Source organism: Asparagus officinalis, chromosome 6, assembly GCF_001876935.1.
Source record: "Asparagus officinalis chromosome 6, Aspof.V1, whole genome shotgun sequence".
Classification (NCBI taxonomy): domain Eukaryota; kingdom Viridiplantae; phylum Streptophyta; class Magnoliopsida; order Asparagales; family Asparagaceae; genus Asparagus; species Asparagus officinalis.
The window spans coordinates 12,130,029-12,154,080 of NC_033799.1; the positions used below are offsets into that span (position 1 = coordinate 12,130,029).

Genomic DNA, 24,052 nt, shown 5'->3' on the forward strand with positions numbered 1-24,052 from the left:
AACATGCACACGAAAGCAGTTCCTAAAATACTGTGTCGAAAGAAAACGAAACATTCGTCGATCTGAATTGGTTCGACGTGAGGGACCTCTGGAGACGGTGTGACGACGCCGAATATAAGGGGAGGGAGTTCTCCTCCGAGAGCTACGTAACTGGAATGAAGCGGCATGTCCTGGTGGAAACGTCTGTGCCACGAACTAATACCCAAACGACTCTCCACGCTATCAACAATCTAAGTCACGCGCTCAATATATCCGAATGGGGTATCGAAAAGTTGGTAGTCGAACCACTGAGAGAGCTGCAAATCGATCACACCGGTCTCTGGGTCATACACGAACTGGGCGTCTTCGACGGCAGGATCGGTCATACACCAATGAGCTGCGGTATAAGAACTCAAATCGGTGACAAACGAGACGGAGGTCTGACGACGATGAGGTGACGACACGCAAAGACTGGATGCGCGGGTGATCGGAGGACGCGAGCGGCGTCGGAACTACTCAGAAGTGGAGGAGGGGTGGGGGTTTCGTGGGGCTGCTCAGCTGGGAGAAGGGCAGGAAGGTATCGAGGGTCTGTGGAAGGGAGAGGGATGTTGGCGGCTTTCGTTGGCGGTCGTAGGAGGGGTTTTGGGAGCGTCTGTTTGAGGTAGGTGGAGCATGGGAGGATTCTGTGGGCTGGAGACTGTAAGGGGATGCTGAGGGCAGGGACTAGTGCGGTTTGGAGAGGGAAAAGAGATGAGGAGTCGGCTAGAGAGGCAGTGGGCTTATGGAGGCAATGGCGGCTGATGCGAGAAACGAGAAGGCGGCGACTATTAGGTTGTGGTCGTGCCTGGTGGGAGAAGAGAGCCGGGAAGCAAGAGAAGGGATGAAGGCGATTGGGCGTCGGCTGCTTAGGGAGGGAAGGAGCTGCGTTGGCCGGTTGGTAGAGGAGAGATGAGGTTGGCGGCTGAAGAAGAGAAAACAGGGGGGTTTGTCGGCTGTTTGTAACAGAGGAGAAAAGTCAGCCCAGGGTTTCACACCCAATGCTTCACACCAAAAAAATATCCGAGATCAACCATAATTCATTCAATTCTTCAATAATTAAATATGATTACAGCAGCGTTTAAATAGAAAAGAAAAATACAAATTTGGAAGATTCCCGAAATCAATCAAATCTCTCACAATCAATCAGATATAAAAACTAAATAACTACCAAATCTAACCCACAATTCAAATTTTAAATTAACTACTAAACTGAAATAACTACTAACTAAAAATATCAAAACCACATAGACGGGATCCGATGCAAAGCTGAAACATGGCGTCTCCTGCGCTGATAAACATGTCAAAAATCTCGTGCACGTGCTTGGATATCCGAATCAATATATCTATGTATATGTATGTATATATATACATATATATACATATATCTACATATATGTATATATATACATATATATATATGTATATATAGAGAGAAAAATAGGTATGATTGGTACCAAGCATAAGTTTTGGTGTTTAGTAGTGAGGTGGCATATTCCCCTCCACTCATTGAAATCGAGACCCACATTCACATGGGTTGGGGAGTGGTTAGGACTTAGAATGAGTGGATGGGAATAGGACATCTCACTACCAAGCACAAAATTTATCCTTATCATAGGAGGAGATTTCCCTCCTTGTCGCCTATGTAACACAATCCCCATCATCCTCATAAAGTAGGCATAAATCCCCACCAACTCACACTCTCTCTTACTTTATGAGGATGGTGGGGATTGTGCCACATAGGCGTTAATGAGGAAATCCCCTCCTATAACAAGGATATCCATTTATATATATATATATACTATATATATATATATTATAATATATAGTAATATATATAATTATATATATATATAAAAATATGTGTGGTTGCTTGTGACTGTCGTTTGCGAATTGTTATGGGTCGGTGGTTGTGGGTGTGTGTGTGTGTGTATGTATATGCTATGTATATATATATTGAGCTAGACTCCTATCAAACTTAAGTTTGTATGTCAACCAAATTTCCTAACCACACATTTATTAATATAAAAATATGTTCATATCCATGCCAAGCGATCCCTTGGAATACGAGTGGCTAAAAAAGATGTTTGGATAGTCTTTGCTATCCACTTTACGTTGACTACAAGTTTATGCTATATATATATATATATATATATATATATATATAGAGAGAGAGAGAGAGAGAGAGAAATTTGTATGTTTGGTACCAAGCACAAATTTTGTGTTTGGTAGTAAGGTGACATAATCCCCTCCACTCATTCAAATAGAGGACCACATTCACATGGGTTGAGGGGTGCATGGGGATATGCAAACATTTGAATGGGTGGAGGGGATTATGCTACCTCACTACCAAGCATAATTTTTTTTTTTTTGGTACCAAGCATACCCATTTTTCTCATATGTATATATTTATATATATACAGATACATATATATGGTTACTAAAATATCCATATCCGTATGCATTAGGGTATAGATATGGTTACTAAAATCTAAAACCGATACGATATGGTTACGGATATGGTTATACAATGAAATATCTGGATCCATATCTGAAATATTCACATCCACGGATATATCCGTAGTTGTAGCCATTATGATAGAGATATGGTTACTAAAATATATAACCGATGGGATATGGTTACGGATAGTCATGTAATGAAATATATGGATCCGTATCCGAAATATCCGAATATATGTTGATCATATAATTGTAATTGTCTTACACTCATTTTGATGATTTATTTGAAATTTCTGAAATATTTGAAATATCTGAATTAATGGATTTGAGACTCATTTTGATGAGCTAGAGATCCAATCTTAGCTTTCAGACAAGACTAACACATTAATGAACTTTCTTGTATCAAACGAACTATATTTTCTTCCGATATTATCTAGTTTTCACACAACTGCATGTATGTTTGCATACATATCCCCATGTATATCCATATCTATATCTGATTTTAGCGTATATGGATGAGTTTTCCTTACCAAAGCACATCCGCATACGTATCCTTATCCATGATTGGTATCCATGATCAGTAACAGGATACGGATTTGATAAAATTCGTATCCGACCCGTATCCAAACCATGTGCACCCTTACTTGGCTTCTTAGGTCCAAATTACTTTTGCATATACAATACAACTCCCTTTAACATAAAATTAAGAAACATTTATATGAGTTTTGCAGCCTTCAGTGTAATAAACTACAGTTCATCACAATGTTCATAAATTATCATTTTTTCTGAAGGAATGAGCTACCAGCCAAGCTGACAAAGAGAAATCTTTTTGTGAATCATTTTCTTTTCTCATGCACCTACAAAGGAAATCCTAAATATTTTCTTTAGATACATCATAGAAATTCATACCTAAAGCTAAGCAGTAATCCCTGTGAATAATTATTTATATCACTGAAGGGAAATAAACACAAGGACGGCAAACTAAACAAACTTAAATATAAACCGCGTTAAGGTTCAACACAGTAAATCATGAATAATTCTTAAAGTCAGCTCTTTAGCTGCATAGGTTACCGCATTATGCAACACATACATGTTGTGATCTTGACTAACAAAGAATACTTGCGCTTTGAACCCATTTAACAATTCATCAGCATATTATGATGAATACAAAGAACAGATATGTAATAGCAGGCAAATTCAGATATATCAGAGCATGAAAACCAAATGATAATGTGAAAAAGAAACAGTACTTGCAATGCATAGGTTAGACGGATGTTTTCCTCGATTATATCTTGTCTATAAGAAAGAGCTTTTGACGCGGCATCGACAAGATCCTGTTGTTGCTGATCAAATGCCTGAGAGCAAAAAAACATTTTCTAGTGTGTTGCGCACTTGCTCATAAAAGAGTAAGCACAATTTAGGAAACATACCATGCGCATATAAGCAATGCGTTTTTCCAGAACATATTTCTCATTGTGTATTTGTGCTTCCTGGTGGAGAAGAGATTAATATTTATAAGCAATTAATTAAAAAACAGTTGACGAATCCTCCAATACATTTCCTACCTTTACTGAATAGTCTGCAAGATGCTTTCTTAGCAGAGCAATTTCTTCCTCGCGCTCTCTAACTTTTATAGCAAGATCCTACAAATATAATTTTATAATATTACAAAGAAATGAATTGCTTGAAAGCATGTTGTCTTTTACGATATGGTGTTACCTGCTTCCACATGTTGTTTGAGGCTGTTTCTGAGACTGGAATCAACCCTTTTCCAGACGAATGAACCCTTGGATCATACTCACCTTCTTTTCTGTGTCTATACTAACACATCCAAAAAAGTATCAATATTAAATTGTATTTCAAGATTTTTTGTCCATTTACAGCAAAACAATGGTAAGATAAAGGACCATGAAATAACTGGAAGTACCTAGATGGAGAGAGGGACCTAGAAGATGGTGTTGAGAGCTGGGATACACCAGCACTATCAACACCAATTTGCACTCCAGGAGATATTTTCAAAGTACCATCCACCTTGGTGCTCTTAGAGTATTGCTGGTTCATTGTGCTAGTTTGTGACACATGGTTGTCAATTTCTGAGGTCCCATTCTGATGGATAACAAGCATATCATGAGGGTTCACGGCAGAATTATTTTCCATCCATCTAACCTTCGCTGTTTCATTTCCTCCTGGAATGTTTGAGATATAAGTCTTGTAAGGTCCCATGGCATGTACATCTCTCATAACATCAGACCTTCGAGATGTAGATTCTAATTTCTGCAAAATTAGAAGTATGAGAAGACAAAAAACAAGAAAACGTGATCTTCAAAGGCCCTTGAAGAACAGTGCCATCCAATTTCTTCAAGAACTTTAAAAAAGGGGCAGCCAGTGAACCTAGGTAGCACGGATACGGGTGCGGACACAGACAAGGATGCAGACACAGACATGGATACGGACACGGCCAATTTGTAAAATGTAGGATATGGGGACACGCGCACACGCACGCGCACACACGCGCCCGCGCCCGCGCGCGTGCGCGCGCACACACACAGATATATGTATGTATGTATGTATGTATGTATCTATATATATGTATATGTACATATATGTATACGTATATGTATATGTATATGTATATGTATATGTACATGTACATGTATATGTATATGTACATGTATATGCATATGCATTCATATATGCATATGCATTCATATATGCATATGCACGTGTATGNNNATATGCATATGTATATGCATATGCATATGCATATACATATACATATACATATATATAGATACACATATACATATATATATAGAGAGAGAGAGAAAATGGAGAAACTTGGTATCAAGTTGCTCCAAACAACTTGGTAGTGATGTGGCCTAATCTGGTCCCTACATCTACATTGGAGTTTGTGAAAGGTGGTTGAGGCTCTATCTTCGAGGTGTGATGTAGGGGCCAGATTAGGCCACATCACTACCAAGTTGCTTGGAGCAACTTATATATATATTATATAATATATATATATATATATATATATATATATATATATATATATATATATATATATATATGAGTATTAATGGGTATCCTTGTCATAGGAGGGAATTTCCTCCTCGACGCTTATGTGGCACAATCCCCACCATCCTCATAAAGTATGAGAGAGTGTGTGAGTTGGTGGGATTTGTACTACTTTATGAGGATGATGGGGATTGTGCCACGATGGGCGACAAGGAGGAAAATCTCCTCCTATGACAAGGATACGCCATTAATCTCTCTCTCCTCCCTCCTTCTCCCTCCTTCTCTCTCTCTCTCTCTCTCTCTCTGGATCCATCGCTCTCTCTCTCTCTCTAACTTATATATATTATATATATATATATATATATATATATATAATATATATATATAATATATATATATATATATATATATATACATATATTTATATACATATACATATACGTATATGTATATGTATATCTATATGTATATCTATATGTATATGTACATATGTATATGTATATATGTATGTATGTAGATACATACATACATAGATATATGTACATACATACATATGTGTGTGTGTGTATATATGTGTGTGTGTGTAGATACATACATATATACATATATATATATAAATATATATATGTATATATATATGTATGTATGTATGTATGTACATATATGTATGTATGTATGTACATATATATATGTATGTATGTATATACATACATACATACATATTATATATATATATAATATTGAATTAAAATACCTATAACATTTGTATGTTTCTTTCTATTATCTATAACAATTAAGAATCAAGTCAAATTGAATTAAAATACGTACAACATTTGTATGTTTCTATATATTATCTATAACAATTAAAAATCAAGTTAAACCAAACTAAGAATAAGGTTTAACAATAGAAGTTTAATTTTGATCATATGGGATAATACAATGGGTATTTTCAAATATTTAAGTAATGGATTTTAGTTTTCGGGTTAAAAAACTAATTGGTTTTGAACCCAATATTACCAAAGAAATTAGTTTAGGGTATAAGTAATGGGGAACGGGTTTTTCTTTGAACCACACGTGTATGTGGCGTGTCCGTGGAGAATCAGTGTCCGCCACATGTCGGACACGGACATGACACCCAAAACGCGCCGAGTAACCTAGCGGTGCACAAAGCTTGCTCCAGTTTAAAGAAGCATAAACAAAAGAAAATATAATATAATGGAAATGCTTACATATTTTTCCAGTTCCCGTTTTTGCTGTAGAAGTTGATCCTTTAATTGTTGATTCTCTTCCATCTGGAAGAAAGAAGGTTTAGTCACAACTGCAAATTTTACAAATTAATAGCCTCCATAAATCACAGATAAAAGTATGGATTGAGTCCAGTTCCAAACTAAATGCAAGCTAAATATGTAATAAGTCGAGCACATCCACACACAGACTAAATATATGTCTTTTAACTGAAACTTCAAACTAGCCTCCTAGCAAGAAATGACTGGAAAAGCAGTAGTCCAATGTCCTACCAGCATTGTGCTAGCATCAGAATACATCATATACTATCGGAAAGCTTCATACCTTAAAAACATATCTCTTGATTTATTTTTTCTTATTTTTCTCATGCGTCATCATTGTAACATACCTCTATGACATATTGCATGTCTAACTCGCACCTGAAAGGCTTAACTTAAACTGAAGGCAAAACTTTCTGCAGATGGATACATTTCTTATTCTAAATTCCCTTGTATATTTTTCCATTAAATACACTTTTCAGTTGTCGTGACATGTGCAAACTTCAAATAATTCCAACCCATTATTTCCTCTTTGTTTTGGGAGAAACAAGATGGGATCTCAAGGACCCAAGCCACAAACTTCTATTACCAATTGGCTAGATACAGAATTATCTTTTATCCCTAGCCATAAAAGGTACATACAATCCATTACTTGAACTTCAGACATGTATAGCTTCCATATCTCCCCTATTACTTCAAATAATGATGCCACTTTCATCCTAATCTCAGTAATATGCGTAGACATTATATAGCTTCAGAAGACTTGCCGATAAATTAGAAACACAAGTGCATCCAGCCCATTGTTCGTCAATTCTACAAGAAAGCGCCATAAATAAAACCATTGATAGCAAAATGTGGGTAACTTAAAGGTTTAACAGTATTTTAGAGGGTAAATTGGCAAATATGAAGAATTGGACAGTAATGCATGCTTATATTTTACCTCAAGAACTGGAAATTCCTCGAAAATCTTTGAATTTAATAAGGGCTGCATTAAGCAAGTTTGGGAGAGAACAAGATAACAAAGTGGGATTTGTACTGAGTACGCTAATGGCAAGCCTTCTAGTAACTAATAATCTAATACACTACAGTGTCATGGCGATTAAGCAGATAAAAATAGAAAAGCACTTAAATAAATGGATTATATAAAGATTTTAGTTTGCAATAACTTGCCAAGAATCATGCAGTCTCCCAACATTTCACCTTAAAATTCAGCTTTGTGAACAAAATTTTGGGACAAAAGGTGCTTATACACTTATACACTACTAGATTATGAGGGTGACTTTAGTCCCGCATTAACTTAATGGGGAGTCAGTTGGTTACATAATTTTGGGAAAATAGGTGCTCCTGTGCTCCTAGATGGTTAGGGTCTATTCGGGTTCCCTCCCTTTAATTGCTATCTTCTTAGAGGTGAATTATGATAAGCTTCCTACAATTGGTACCAGAGCCGACCCACCCCACTTTCCCAATTGCAAAGGCATGACATCGTAATTGCATCATTCGGCTAGAACTTCACTAGTATGAAGCCAGCCCATGCGCCGAAAGGGTTAATTTTGTCCCACGTTAAGGAAATTGGGTTTACTCACTCTAACAGCTACCTTTTATTAGGATTGTGTGTTTGATTCTTTGTATAACTTCATGGGAATTAAATAGGGTTAGAGATCTATCATGATTAGGAAATTAGGTCTCATCATGATTAGGAGTTTGAATCTCATTCTAATTAAGAAGTTAGGCTAGAGATAGGGTTTTGGTTTCCATATATATATATTCTTCTATTGTTGGAGGAAAAACCAAGCAGATGAGAAAGAGTCAATATTCTTGTAATCTAGGGTTAGCAGAGGGTGTAGCCTAATTCAAGAATATTGTGCAAGAGGCGAGGGTTTCATAGTCTTTGTCCGTGCAAAAGATTACATCATTGGGAGAGGGTTTCGTAGTCTTTGTCCGTTCAAAAGATTGTAAGGAGAGGGCTTTAGAGATAATATGAGAGTTGATTATGTATGTAAGGTTGAGAGATTGAGAGACAAGAGTTGAGTGGTTCCTCTTGTAGTTCTCCCTGATACATAGTGGATTTCTCGTATTGTTGCCTGTGGACGTAGGTCGAAGTTAGTTGACTGAACCACGTAAATCTCGGTGTTCTTTCTTCTTAATTGTAGTTATTTTATATCTTATTGATTGTGAGTTGGCTTCCAAGTTACCCAAATCGTAGTAGGCGGGGAGACTAAAATTCCCAACAAGTGGTATCATAGCCATTATGATGGATCTGAGAACGAGTTCGCAAGATAGACGTCGTAAAAAAGTAAAGATTGGCGGCGTTATAAAAAATCAAGATGAAAAAAAGGAAGGAACAGCCATTGCCGGCAGGAGGATTTAACGGCGACTAATCGTCCAGAGGAGGGCGCCCGAGGGATGCGGTGTCCGACGGTGAAGTCTGCAGGCGACTGCAGCAGTGAATCGCAGTTTCGAGGAGGTGCAACCGGTCACCGACAGAGGGCTTGCGTGGAGACGAATTGACAGAGCAGGCGACAACAAGTTGGCGGAGTTGCTTGAAAGAATTCTCAAGAGGGCTTCGGTTGTCTCTGTTTGTGAAAATCACGTGAGGAGAAGCCATGTCACCAAAACTCGTGTGGCAGGGAAAGAAGTTGTAAAGGAGAAAGAAAGTGCACGGGGTATGTCAGGGGACTATGGACGTGGATGAGTACTGTAAACGTGGGTGAGAATGAATCTTTTATTTGAAAGAAAGCATGTTGGTAGTCGTGGTGTTTGGTGTTCTGGATGAGATCGAACGGTCTAGAATGATTGGTGAGTAGATGGCTAAATCGATGGCGGATTTTGGCGATCTAGCAGTCGATTCCTAGGTTTTGGAGTACTTTGAACACGATGGGAGGGTTTGATTTTTCAGATTTTGTTCAGATTGGTCAGAAAATGCTAAAAAGTTCTGATGGTGATAACGAGACAGACCTGATGGCAGATATGACAAACGAGTATGTGACGGATGGGACTAGTGTAGAGAATCAGATATGACTCTAGCTGTAGAGTTATCAGCATATAATTATTCAGTCATCACGGGAGCAGAAGTTGTTTGTGTATAGACTCGAGAAGGACAGTGTCAGATTAGGTGAAGCTTGCAAGTAGGCACGATAGAGTGACACACATGCTGATGGAGATGGTGGCATTAGACTTGAAGACGATGAGCGCTCATATTCGGTCCAATCCAAGTGATGGAGAAAATAGAGGCATCCGGCTCGTAGTGTGGAGTAGAAGAGGTGCACTCATATGATTCGAGACGAGCGATGCGGGTGGAGTATGAGGACAGCAAGTGGGGGAAGGCTACTGCCAAGTTTAGTTCGGAAGGAGAAGCACAATTGATTTGCTTCTAATGTCAGAGGTGACGAAGATCTCTTGGTGTACACAAGAGAGGTGGAGGCGTCACGACGAAGCAGGTGATAGCGAGGGTCACGAGACGTCCCAATTGGAGTGCAAGTGCTTCGGTTTGAAGTGTAAAAGAATAGAAGACGCTAGCAGGAGAGACAAAATTTCAAGGCAACGATGATATATCTTCAAGGGAGTTTAGGAATCAAATTCAATGTGGAGATTATTGGGATTATGTCTTTAATTATTTGTATAACTTCATGAGAATTAGATAGGGTTTGAGATCTATCATGATTAGGAGAGTGGGTCTCATCATGATTAGGAGTTTGAATCTCATTCTAATTAAGAAGTTAGGCTAGAGATAGGGTTTTGGTTTTTATATATATATTCTTCTATTATTGGAGGAAAAACCAAGCAGATGACAAAGAACCAATATTCTTGTAATTTAGGGTTAGCAGAGGGCGTAGCCTAATTCAAGAATATTGTACAAGAGGCGAGGGTTTCGTAGTCTTTGTCCATGCAAAAAATTACATCATTGGGAGAGGGTTTCGCAGTCTTTGTCTGTTCAAAAATTTGTAAGGAGAGGGCTTTGGAGATACTATGAGAGTTGATTATGCATGTGAGGTTGAGAGATTGAGAGACGAGAGTTGAGTGGTTCCTCTTGTAGTTCTCCCTGATACATAGTGGATTTCTCGTATTGTTGCTCGTGGACGTAGGTTGAAGTTAGTCGCCTGAACCACGTAAATCTCGGTGTTTTTTCTTCTTAATTATAGTTATTTTATATCTTATTGATTGTGGGTTGGCTTTCAAGTTACGCAAATTGTAGTAGGCGGGAGACTAAAATTCCCAACACCTTTTTGGAGGTAAAGTTTCTAAATTCTTTAGATCTCAGCACAAACGAATAAATCAGCAATCCAAAATAAAAACTCATAAGTGACAGGATCTTCTCAAAAACCTCAAACGTTTTTTCAATATCCAAAATCAATATCCAAAAAGAATACCAAAAACTGACCTGCTGCTTGATCGTGTTCTCCGCGTCCTCGACAGCTCGCATCACCTGATAGATGCTGCTGCTATCATCCGATCGCTCGCTCACCGCGATTCCCGACAATCGGTCGTTGACCCTGTCGACCTCGTCGGCGCTAGGGTTCCATGGCGGCTGCCTAGGGTTTGGATCGTAAGGGTTGGAGTCGTAGGCTCCCATGAGCAGAGATCCGAGGTATTTGAAAGTTTTGGGATTGGAATTTGGAAACCCTAGGGTTTGATTCTTGGGCGGAAATTGAAGGGAAGGAGCTCGTGAGAGTGAGTGATGTGAGAGGTTTTGGGGGAGTTGGAGACTGAGAGAGCCGTTCTTGTTTCTTACTTTTCTTTCTCCTAGCTTTGTTTGTCTTTTTCCTGAAATTTTTTCAATTTTGAGTCCCTGTGATGTTTTTATTGCAGAACAAATTTTCGAATTAAACCCATTTAATTTTTTTATTATAAAAATCGACTCAATCAACTTTTTATTAGCAAAACCGACCCATTTCGTGTCACGTCAGTAGCGTGGCCACGAAATTGATCGGTTTTTTTTAAATGACGCCGCTAAATAGTCGGGGTGCCAACCCCGACTATTTAGTTATGTCGGGGTTGACAACCCCGACTATTTAGCTATGGGCAAGCTAAAATAGTCGGGGTTTCCAACCCCGACTAATTTAGGCCCTTCTCTAATTGATCGGGGTTGGCAACCCAACCATTTGGAAAGCCCATTTCGAAATGGTCGGGGTTCCCAAACCCGACTATATGGCAGAGACATCTGGCCCAGCCGCCGAGCGGTGAAAACGGCTAAGTGACAATAGTCGAGGTTCACAACCCCGACTATTTGTTCACTGGGCCCGCGACCTATATAAAGGCCACGACTTCACTCTCCTCCCTCCTGTTCGGTTCCAGCCGCCTTTCTCTCTCATTTTCGTCGTTCTCCTCCTCCCAAACTCTCTTTGAGCCACGGATCTCAGCTTTCAACCTTAAGTTTTGTGCGGAATTTTAGGGGTGAAATATCTAACAGGTACTTTCTCTCCCTTCTCTCCTCTTTTGACACGTAGAAATCTAGGGTTTTCTCTCCAAAATGAATTTATAGTGTTTGAACTCTATTTGTAGTGGTTTATTTAGAAATTTTATTCTTGTTGTAGTTGAAATTAAATATTTGGGGACATAGAATACTCAATTTTAGGGTTTAGAATTTGGGGGTCAATTTTAGGGTTTAGGATTTGGGGGTTTACGGTTGTAATTGGGTTTTAGGGTTGTAATTAGGTTTTAGGGTATTAATTGATAATATTTTTTAATTTTTTTGCATTTAAATGATATAATTTTGATTTGCATAGGTTGAACAGTATGATTTTTATTGTTTGTTCTTATGGTGGAACGATTAAGTATGGAATGAATAATATGCCAATGTACGTCAGAGGGGTGACAATCGCGTTAATGATATCGGAATCATACAGTTACCTTGACTTGGTTAATGAATTGCATGGAGTTACGACAATTGACCCACGAGATTGCCGTCTAAAAAAATATGCAATTGGCCGATAACTTATGATAGAACGTCCGCAGATGAGATCTCAAACAATCATTCGATGAGTATTTTGTTTAATTTGAGCAAGTCACAACCAACGGTAGAATTGTTTATTGAAACGGTGCCACATAGTACGGGCCGAATATTCAACCCTCCAGGAGAATTATCACGCATGTTAGATTTGGAAGTTGAGTCTGAAGGCTTTCTTTCTTCTTCAAGTGAAATACAGCGGACTCAATTTCAATATAAGGGTGGTGCACCTTCATATGAAGAGGATGAAAGAAGCGACGCCTCTGATGGTGAAGATGAAGATAGTGCACCACTTGACAGCATGCAATTTGTGGGTGAAGATGATGAAGAGAATCCGGATTGGCCAGGTGAAGCTTATGTTAATAATGAATATGTTGAATACGAAGAACCACCCCCCGACGAGTTTAAGGATGATGAGTGGGTTCGTTCTTCCACAGTACATGATATCCGCATTGGCGAAAGTTCATCCAATAGAGGAGATGATGAGGAGGTACCTTTCAGATGCTATTCGTGATTACTCAATCAAAAAGTTGGTCAAATTCAAGCAAATTAAAAGCAATCGTACAAGTTATGAGGCAATCTGTTTTATGAATACACAAAGGCAAGGTCGGGCAGAGGGGAATGAATCTGATTACGCATGTCCTTGGAAGTTATATGCATTTGCCGGAAAGAAACATAATGGGTATTTTAGGATCACAAAATACTGCGGTGTTCACACGTGTAACAATCCAATGTTCGAGAGAGACCACAGTGGTGCCTCCACCTCTTACATAGCTCGGTTGATTATGCCAAGATTAAAGAAGAAGCTTGAACTAAAGCCCGATGACATAATTGAGAGAGTGTCACATGATAAGTGGATTGAAATATCGTATATCAAAGCGTGGAATGCAAGGAGAATTGCGATGACAAAAATATTTGGTGATTGGGAGAAGTCTTACGCGACTCTGCCTCAATATCTTTATGCGATCAAAAGAAGCAATCCTGGATCTGAATACAAACTCATAACCAAAGAGGTCAATCCGGGAGTTCATAAATTCACATCTGTATTTTGGGTATTTGGTCCTTCGATCGAGGGATTTAAATTTTGTCGGCCGATCCTTAGCATTGATGGGACACACTTATATGGTAAATATAAGGGTGTATTGCTTGTCGCTACAGGAGTAGATGCAGATGGGGGCTTATTTCCTTTAGCCTTTGCAGTTGTAGAGGTCGAGAACAGTGAAAATTGGGAGTGGTTTTTTTCTTGCATCCAATTATATATTTTTAATGTGTTGCCTTCTAGAAAAATTACTTTTATATCCGATAGGATGAAAGGTATTCCAAGAGCATTGTACAGGAGATTTGGCTCTGATCACAATCACTGCTATTGCTTACGACACATTAGAGCTAATTTTAAAAAGAGCTTTGGTCAAGTACATCTACAAAACCTTCTTTGGCAAGCGGGTGTTACACCCGAAACGTGTGTGTATGATCGGATACGTGATCAAATCAAGGCAACATCTCCAGCTGCACATGATTGGATTGAGAGTAGTTTGGGAAACGATTACGTCGACTGGTGGGCACTAAGTAAAGATGGAGGGAATCGCTATTGCATGATGACAACTAATTGTTCTGAAAGCTTCAATGGTGTACTTAAGGGGGCTCGAGCAATGCCCATACAGGCGTTGGTTGCAAGGACATTTTATAGACTAAATAAGTATTTTGTCAAGCGGCGAGAGGATGGAGCAAAGTGGGGGACGTTGTTGACCTCAAAAAATGAAGAGATTATAGGAGCTCGTGTCAAGCAGGCCAGATTGACTAAGATTGTGAGATTTGCTATAGATGAATGGGAGGTTACAGACAATCACGGTCATAATTACACCGTCAATCTACGAGGGACACAATGCGCATGCACATGTAACATTCCAAAATTGCAAAAATTGTCATGTGCACATGTTATAGCGGTTACGACCAAGCAATTTGGGGGTGCAAATACATCGTATTACACATACGCTTCTGAGTGGTACCAATCAAGCCACTATAGAGATTCGTACAGTCAGTTTTTTCATCCCATTGTAGATAGTCGTTACTGGCCACCCTATAACGGGCCTCATGTGTTACCTCCTGAATTTAAGAGGTAAGCCGGACGCCCGAGATCAACACGCATAAAGTCTACGATGGATGGAGGTCGGGAAGGAGTTCCAAAAACAAATTGATGTGGATATTGTAGACAACCGGGCCATAGGAGATCTCATTGTCCCACCAATCCAAATAAATAGCAATTAATGGGTATAATTATTCTATTCTTTGTTAATTATTCAACTTCGTTTATACTTCATTATATTCTACTTCATTATATCATCATATGTGCTTCATTTATATCATCATATGTGCAGATATGGAGGCGGGGCCATTGACGTATGAGGTCCTTTATGACCAACCTCGACATCGATCCGCGAAGATTGACACTGGGGAGGTAATTAGATTGATAGTTATAAATTACATTTTCAATCATATCAATTATTCTAAGTTATTGGTTGTTACTGAACATTTGCACTGTTTATTATATGCAGGCCCCGAGCATTACTATCGTTGATCACACTCATGCACACTCGAGCTGGGAGTTGACCGATCCACATGTCCAATATTATGTCCATCAAGCATGCTTCTTTGAGTGCTCACAAATTAAATGGGTGAGACTTGATTGGGCTCTCTTGACGGCATTGGTTGAACGATGGAGGCCCGAGACAAACACATTCCACCTGCGCCAAGGAGAGTCGACGATTACATTGCAGGATGTAGGGGTTTTGCTTGGACTCCGAGTGGATGGAGATGCTATCACAGATAGCGACGACTTCAACTGGTCAGACAAGTGTGAAGCATTGTTGGGTCAAGTTCCTCACATGAGGGGTGGAAGGATCAAACTTGAATGGGACAAGTGTGAAGCATTGTTGGGTCAAGTTCCTCACATGAGGGGTGGAAGGATCAAACTTGAATGGTTGGGAAACAATTTTATGGATGTTCCGATCGATGCGACCGAGGAGATCGTCAAGATGTATGCCCGTGCATACATACTTCACATGATCGGTACTATTCTATTCCCGGATTCCACGAAGGATTCGGTGCACGTGAGGTGGTTGCCACTCCTGGAGGATCTTGTGGATTGTGGGGGATTGTCATGGGGGAGTGCCGTGTTAGCGTATCTGTATAGGGAGATGACCAAAGTGGCTCTTGTTCAAAACAAAGAATTCAAGGGTTGTCTCACTCTGCTACAGATATGGTCTTGGCTCTTGTTCAAAACAAAGAATTCAAGGGTTGTCTCACTCTGCTACAGATATGGTCTTGGGAGAGATTGTATTTGGGTTGCCCAGATTTTATAGAGGCACGTGCTCTCGATGGCAATATTCCGTTAGGCAGCAGGTATTACTAAGTTATTTTAAAAAATATATGATTACATGTAATTTTATACATTTATTTTAATTTATACTAACTCATTGTATATAAATTAGATGGAATGTATCTCATATCTCACCAAAGGGTTATTAAAACTTCTATAGGAACGAGCTCGATCAAATGGAGGACGAACAGGTATTAAATCATAATATCTAAAAATTTTCAATCATTACATCATTTATTACTGAAATCTGCTTTACTTTATCTTTTTATAGGTCAAGTGGATGCCATATGAACAAGTTTTAGAGTCACTACTAGATATATGCACAGAAGAGCCGGATGTGTGGCGTGCTCGCGTCCCGATCATATGTTTTGAGATTGCCGAGATGCACGTGCCCGACCGTGTGCTCCGATAATTTGGGCTACAACAACATATCCCGGGCCCTGTGGAGATAATAGAGAGAAATCCCAGAAAAGGTGCACATCGTCAAGATTGAGAACATATTCACAATGCTTACACCGGGAGGTGAGATAACAGGGAAGAACAATTGGTGATGGAGAGGGTTGACGCACCTGACCTAGGTGTGTATTTGCGGTAGTATTGGGGGATTACTCGCTGGTGGATATTTCAGGAGAACAAAGCCCCTAAGGAATACATACCAAGAGGCCCAGTTGAGAGAGAGTTGGTAAGTGTATAAGCAAAGTATACAGTTATCTTGTGAGTTTTATTTTATTATCATCCAAATCATAATAGCTTTCTTGGGGTTTTTATCGTATAGGTACAAGAGCTCGAAGTACTTTCTACTATGGCGCATGATGCAATCCGAACGACTACCGAGCCAGGGCTGAGGAACACGTTCCTTCGCATGATCAAAAAGATTCGGTCCGCTCTTCAAAGGACGCGTAATGCAAGATGAGATGGACATGAGGAGCGACCAATTGAGTACGGTCGTCGTCGGTTCCGAGGACACACAGGGGCAGGCTCAAGCGGTGCACATGATGAAGCTGGCGGCTCACAGCAGGCCCAAGCCGAATGTTCACAGTCGGTTCGAGTCGATGAGGATGTCATGCACTCCCAACTTCACACACAACCGGACGAGGAACTGATCCGAGCTCACGTCGAAGGTGAACGTGTTAGGGGGAGAGGGAGGGGGAGAGGGAGAGGGAGAGGGAGAGGAAAGGGAGTTGTATCTGATTGAAACTGAATATTATGTATCTGATTGAGTATTGATAGGGTGTTTGCATTTGAAACTAAATATTATGTATTCAATTGAGTATTGATTATTACTATGTGAATTACATGGTATGTATCCGATTGATTATGGATTTTTATTTGAGATTATTGATTGGTACGTGTGTTATTGTGATTATGATTGCATTGTGGATTGATATGTAACAGCAGGAGTTTGAATTTCCAGCGAAATTCGTATTTCCAGCTATTTTCAGCTGAAAGAGTCTGCCAAATGGTCGGGGTTGGGAACCCCGACCATTTTGTGCACGAACACGAAACGGTCAGGGTTCCCAAACCCGACCATTTTGTCGTAGCAAAATAAACATCAGCTACCTCTCTGCCAAATGGTCGGGATTGCCAACCCCGACCAATTAGAGAGGGGCCTAAATTAGTCGGGGTTGGAAACCCCGACTATTTTAGCTTGCTAAATAGTCGGGGTTGCCAACCCCGACATAACTAAATAGTCGGGGTTGGCAACCTCGACTATTTAGCAGCGTCATTTAAAAAAAACTGACCCATTTCGTGGCCACGCTGCTGACATGGCACGAAATGGGTCGGTTTTGCTAATAAAAAGTTGATTGAGTCGATTTTTATAATAAAAAAAATTAAATGGGTTTAATTCGAAAATTTGTTCTTTTATTGCATGTTGACACAGGACAGAGCGTGACAATTACGCTCTGGAGTCTTGCACTGCCGTAGTAATTTATACAAATATTTAAATGAAATAATAAACAGTGAAGTTTCTTGTTTTGCAGAAAACTTATTTTTGAGCTGCAAAACAAGATTATCGGAAATTAACTGTAAATGTACTTTGAAAAGTGTGATTGTTGTAGCATTTTGTTGCATGTAAGATAACTCATTTTGTTGCAGGGCTATCTAGAGGATGGTTCAGATAAAAGGAAAATTTGTATTGGAATTGATTTGTAGAAACTAAGGCCCCATCATTGCCCAATTTTTTGTCCGATACGAAAATCTTTTTAATCACACCGGAGTCAACCCCACCATGTTTTTTGAGATTAGTACCGGATTATATTTGATAACCCTTTATGATTATATCAGGAGGATTGCTCCGACAATGGACTAGTTTGAAGACTGCTTTTTTGGTAAAGGAAATGAGGCTAGTGCTGACTTTGATTTTCCTACCCCTATTTTTGTAAAAACACAAATTTTTCCCTAAAAAAACTGGAAATAGGATCGGTTTTGGCCCCATTATTTATGGTTGCAAAACAAAGACGAGGTTACGTTGCAATTTTTTCTTGATAAAAGTGTATTGCCCAAAGTCCCCACAAACTTTGTCGTTTCTCATAAACCCTCTGAACATTATTCATCTCACTGAATATTGAGGAGAAAATTCCCCATGAAATCCCTCAATTAACATTCTTTATTTTTAATCTCAACACATGCTAAGCAAGTGGCTTCATTTAAATAAAATCATTTCTTGCAGATAATTTTCCATCGAAACACTATTGAACTCTTGATTTCTTCTCATGAGACCCATTGATCTCATGATTTGGTTACCACAACCTCCCACCTTATGCCTACCAGGACACTGCTTTTGTTGATAACCTCCCATCTAGGGGTGTGCAACGGTCGGTTCGGTTCGTTTTTTACCAAAATTTGAACAACCGAACCGAACCGAACCGCCTATAATTCAAAACCGAACCGAATTGTTGCAAGTCGGTTCGGTGCGGTTCGGTACCGAACCGAATTGTTGCAAGTCGGTTCGGTGCGGTTCGGTTCGGTTTGTTCGGTTCTAACTTCATCAAATTTCTTATCAAACAACAGTGCGGTTCGGTTCGGTTTGTTCGGTTCTAACTTCATCAAATTTCTTATCAAACAACAAACTGTGTTAAAAAAAAAGATATCAACAAAGTAGGTGATTATGAAGCATTAAACATTAATATAATGATATTGTTTTCAACCCATAATGATTCAGAAAATGAGTTTAGGGTTTGAGTCTTTGACTCTTTGGAGACGGGTCGGGTAGGGTTTGAGATCAGAATGGGTAGTATTGTACTATATTCGGTCGGTTCGGGTTGAAAAGTTTTCAAACCGACCCGAACCACCTTACTCATAAAACTGATTTTTTCGGGTCGGTTCGGTCGGTTTTTTCGGTTTGGACCGAACCATGCTCAGCCCTACTCCCATCTTATGACTTGGTCCAGGAAAGAAAGGAAACTTATAACAAAGCTAATCGGCTAATAAGAAAATTACGACTTTTTTGTTTTATTGATGATATTTAGATTATCTAATGTTGAACAGTGACAACTTAATGAATATGTTGAGAAAAAATAAAAGTGTAGAGAGGAAGTAATGTGAGGCACTTTAAAAGTTCAAGAGTTTAATACAAAAAAGTTTGGGGACCTAACCGAAAAACAAAGTTTAATGATTTTTTTTGGAAAATAGCTTAAATTTATTTTTGAAAAAAATAAAAGCAACAAAATTTTCATGTGATATCATTTATTTTTCAATTGCTATACAAGAGAAAAAAAGACAAATTTCAAATTTTGTATCCGTTCTAATTTTCATTTACTTTTGAATGGTCAAACTGGCGTGACGAAACTAAAAAAAATCTAGCATTAAAATAATTAAGGTTTTTTTATGATATAAGATCCCCAAATCTTCCTTATTTCTGAATAACACCCCCATATCTTGATATTTCTAAATAGCCCCCCTCCCCTCCAAAAAAATCATGTAAGTTGTTAAAAAAACCTCCTCATGGATGTTTTCCATCCAAATGACTTACCCATGGTCGATCCTTAACCATGTAGGTTAAATTGCAATAATATCATTGCTCAATAACTCCAATAACTCAACCTCCTTATATTTTATCTCTCTCTCCCCCTATCTCTATCGAATGTCAAGACCCAAGAACTCAAGTCTTAATAAAGAGGCTATTTAGAAAAGGGGTGAATATAATTTGATCATTGTTGCACATCAAGGGTATAACGGTCCATCCAAAATAAAAATTTAACGGTGACGGTGACAATATGAGTTCCTTTTGACCGAAGGGTTCTTTCAACAACTTACATGATTTTTGGGGGTGAGGTTTTTTTAAAAATATCAAGCTTTGAGGGGGGTTATTTAGAAATAAGGAAGATGTGGGGGTCTTATATCATAAGAACCCAATAATTAATGAGTATTAAAAAATAATTATTTAAATAATTCTAACGTAAGATGACAATATCCAACAGCCCCAAAAATAATGTAATCGCAGTTTCCAAAGCTCCTCTTCCGCTTCTCTCTTTCTTTCTCCAGTAGATCCCTAACCAAGATTCGATCTTTCCCCACTCCAGAGCCGTAGATCTCCGCTTCCTTTTGCACGCCCCTCGATCTCGACTCCCCTTTCACAAAATGCGGCTTTCACTCTAACAAAGATCCGATGGCAATGCGAGGGGTCGATTTCAAGTGGTGAGTTAAAATCACATCAGGTTTTTTTTCTGGGGTTTTAGTCGATGATCACTTATCACTGTTAATTCTCGATTTCTTGCAGGTACGATGGATTCTTCTTGTCGATGCTCGCCACAAGCGTGTATGCTATTCTTGAACCCTAATTTTGTGCGGTTTCGGTGGAAATTAGTGGGCTTTTTTGTTGATTGATTGTATTGAATAGGATAATTGTGTCGATCAAGTGGAATCGTTACCATCTTTGTGTTCATCCACTGCATATATGGATTGTGGTGAGAGCTACAGCTACTTTTCGTTCTTGGGTGTTGCTTATTCTGGGTAATTTTGAAGTTGGGACTTAGAAGTGTTTGTGGATTCAGGTGGATTATTCTTCGGTTTTCATGTTTCGGCTGCTGATGTTTGTAGATAATGGGCTCGCTGCTGGAATGGGTTTGTAAGATCCTACTCCACTTTGTCTATCCCGATTTAATGCTTTGATTTTGTCTCGCACGTTGTTTGACTCCAATCAATTTAGTATTTGGGTCATTGCTACACATGTGTTTTAGTGAAGTTGGGTTTGTTGAAGCTTATTGTAGATCAAATTTCCAATGTGGAAGTTGGGTTTGAGCTATGGGAGACTATGGAAGTCACCCGTAACCGTGAAATACTGTGATTGGTCAAACCTATGCTGAGATGTAGTGTAATTAATCATTCAAGTTCAAGATGAAGAATTATAACTTTCATAATTTATCTATAAGATTTATCTTGCAAGGTAAGATAATACCTCTCTGACTCTCCATGCAAGAAAACTGTAAATCTACTCATTTGTTCAACAATAGGTAACTAGGAGAAAGTTTAATATGAAGGCATAGTTGGTAAAACTTCAGACGGTTGGATTCTAGTTTTAAGGGTTACCTTTGTTATCCCACTATAGAGTATAGAACAAGGATCAAATCTTTCTTGTCCGCTTGTGGTGTTTGGATTGATCATGTATCTGCTAGAGCTAATAGCCTAATATAGTCTCCATTGTATTATTCCTTTGACATGCATGCAATGCTTACTTTGTCCACTGACTACTAGTATCATATTCCACCATGAGACAGGTAGGACAATGCCCACTGCTAGTATTCTCATGTTAGCTCTACCTCTAGACAACTAGCAACCTTCAGGATCAATGCCCTAACAACGAATTCCACTAGTGTAAGATACTTCCATCAGTATTTATTGTTTAACATGATCACCTTTCCTTCTTTTATACACTTACTGTTACTGTAGAAGAAATTGAGACTTGAGTGTTGCATAGTTATATGAAATTTTAGCAGCATTACTTGTCAGGTTTGTTTTTCCCACTGGCCAGATTGTTGCGAAGATCTCGAGTCTTGTCTATAGTTCAAGGGAAGGTTGATTTAAGTCCTCTATTAATTATGACATCTAATCACCCTTTTTCTGTACATTTTGAGTTAGTGCAATTTGGTACAACCTTTGAGGTTCATGTTGCTTTATAGTTCAAACCTGGATGAGAAAAGCTAACAGTTTTGATGTAAAGAATTGGATTCATGTTACAAATGAACTAACCATATTACTTGCCTTTATATACAAACAAGACTGCCATGTCACTAGTTAATTATTTTAATAGTATGAAAAGGATTCTTGTATCATTATAGACTGACATATAAGTTGCATCAAAATAGCTAGTTGCGACACCTTTGATTGTAGAAATCAATATTTTTTTGTATTTAACTTGTTACAATTAATACTGAAGTAAATTAATACCAAGTAATTCTTTTTGTGATATATTGAACTAGCAAAATACCAAAGGCTCCCAACTTTGCGAACATGTATTTCGTGGTCTACCTTAAGGGCTTGTTTGGATTGAGGGGAATAAGGGAGAAGGGAAGTTAGGGGAACCATTCACCTTGTTTGGGAACACTTAGGAGGTGAAGTTATTCACCCTAGTTCCCCTTAGTTCACCCCTTAATAGTATAAAATTTGTTACCCCCCAAATTGGGGTGTAACCAAGGGGAAGGGAACTCTCTTCCTTCTCTTTTCTCACCTAGCTTCCCTTAACTTCCCTTAACCTCATTGAAATCCAAACACGCCCTAAGTGTAAAATAATTACTCTTCTTGGTATTCAATTGTTAATGATAAAACAATATATCAGTTCCATTTACATGCTGATGACCCTGATGTCGTGTTAAACATTTTGATTTAAAGAGACACCTGTTTCTCTTTTGCTATCTATTTCTAGAGACCTCGGATGGCAGCAACGATATGCTCGGTTTGTTGGAAGAATTGTTGTCCTTTCGATTCTCGTTCTTCTTCTCTATCCATTTCTCTGCTTCTGGACAGTAATTGGCACACTATGGTTTTGTAGCTCAAAAAGCTGTGTAAGTTTTCTTTCTTTTTTCCCTTTTCTAAAGCATATTCTTTTGCTTGAAGCATATTCATGTTTCCATAATAGCCTCATCATTGTATGCATTCTATTAATTTGGTTGCAGTTGCCTGAGGATGGTCAAAAATGGGGTTTCCTTATATGGCTTAGTTTCAGCTATTGCGGTCTTGTTTGCATCGCTTGCATGGCCACCTCGAAGGTTTGTATTTTGTATGGTCTTCTGTTCTGGTTATTTAGTTCTACCTGTCATGGATAGTTATTTTTACCCAACAAAGTGGAGATGGAAGGCCTAATAGATATTTGTAAACAGATGACGAACTGTGTCCATGTGCTTGGGTCCATGAAATTGATGAAATCGTGAACTAGAAACCTGCTTCCCTTACATCAGAGTAGAGGATCTGTTATGTCTGTTGCTGGTATCTTGAGGAGTGAGATGTTTTTGCAGTGAATTAGAAATCAGAACATGTAGCATGTTTATCAGTTCCAGGGTTATGTTAATATTAGTAAAAACCAATGGTGACCATTGATTTCTCAACTGATAGGCACTGAATGCCAAGCATTACATGCATAATTAGATTCCCAGTTATAATCATTACTTAACTGTTGACCACGGAACATGAATGAGTGTTTGAACATGTTAACTTGATAACTATAACTATTCTCAACTATCTTAATCTTTTCCCAACTCTTCAGCATGTCATCATATTAGTTACAGGAGTTCGTCTATGCTGTTGTTGCTGTGTCATAGTTTAGAGGAGATTGCAGTAGACTGAAATATGATAATTTGTATTTGAAAATGACATATGTAAAAAAATGATGTATGCGATACAAACACGAAGGAGTAAGTTTGGCTTCAACTCTGGGTTAGATTAATTAAAGTTCGACTGGGTAATGCACCAAACGGAATTTAATCCTTTTAAGTTCTTGTTAATAAAAAAGTTATGCACCAT

The 24,052-nt window shown here is 38.7% G+C and overlaps 3 protein-coding genes across 7 annotated transcripts in view; 2 read left to right on the top strand and 1 right to left on the bottom strand.

Annotated features, from left to right (window-relative positions):
* The window catches only part of LOC109844188, a 34,043-nt gene extending 22,514 nt beyond the window's left edge, over nt 1–11,529 (bottom strand). For 4 of the 5 annotated variants that reach the window (XM_020413150.1, XM_020413149.1, XM_020413148.1 and 1 more), the window contains exons 1-7: nt 11,155–11,529; nt 6,723–6,785; nt 4,403–4,749; nt 4,195–4,291; nt 4,041–4,118; nt 3,906–3,965; nt 3,726–3,830 (exon numbers count right to left, since the gene is read on the bottom strand). In XM_020413150.1, the coding sequence (XP_020268739.1) occupies nt 3,726–3,830; nt 3,906–3,965; nt 4,041–4,118; nt 4,195–4,291; nt 4,403–4,749; nt 6,723–6,785; nt 11,155–11,346 (942 nt within the window). In that variant the 5' untranslated portion in view covers nt 11,347–11,529. The remainder of the gene's footprint in view (nt 1–3,725; nt 3,831–3,905; nt 3,966–4,040; nt 4,119–4,194; nt 4,292–4,402; nt 4,750–6,722; nt 6,786–11,154) is intronic. The other variant, XM_020413152.1, reaches the window with a different exon arrangement.
* On the top strand, nt 12,863–14,840 carry LOC109845760. The gene is made up of 2 exons (XM_020415031.1): nt 12,863–13,210; nt 13,266–14,840. The coding sequence occupies exons 1-2, from the start codon at nt 12,863–12,865 to the stop codon at nt 14,838–14,840; spliced, it is 1,923 nt and encodes a 640-aa protein (XP_020270620.1).
* Nucleotides 20,511–24,052, top strand: part of LOC109844747 (E3 ubiquitin-protein ligase SIS3) — a 10,641-nt gene continuing 7,099 nt past the window's right edge. Inside the window, exons 1-6 of the mRNA XM_020413859.1 lie at nt 20,511–20,734; nt 20,817–20,855; nt 20,937–21,003; nt 21,091–21,164; nt 22,959–23,097; nt 23,209–23,301. Of these exons, the coding sequence (XP_020269448.1) occupies nt 20,706–20,734; nt 20,817–20,855; nt 20,937–21,003; nt 21,091–21,164; nt 22,959–23,097; nt 23,209–23,301 (441 nt within the window). The 5' untranslated portion in view covers nt 20,511–20,705. The remainder of the gene's footprint in view (nt 20,735–20,816; nt 20,856–20,936; nt 21,004–21,090; nt 21,165–22,958; nt 23,098–23,208; nt 23,302–24,052) is intronic.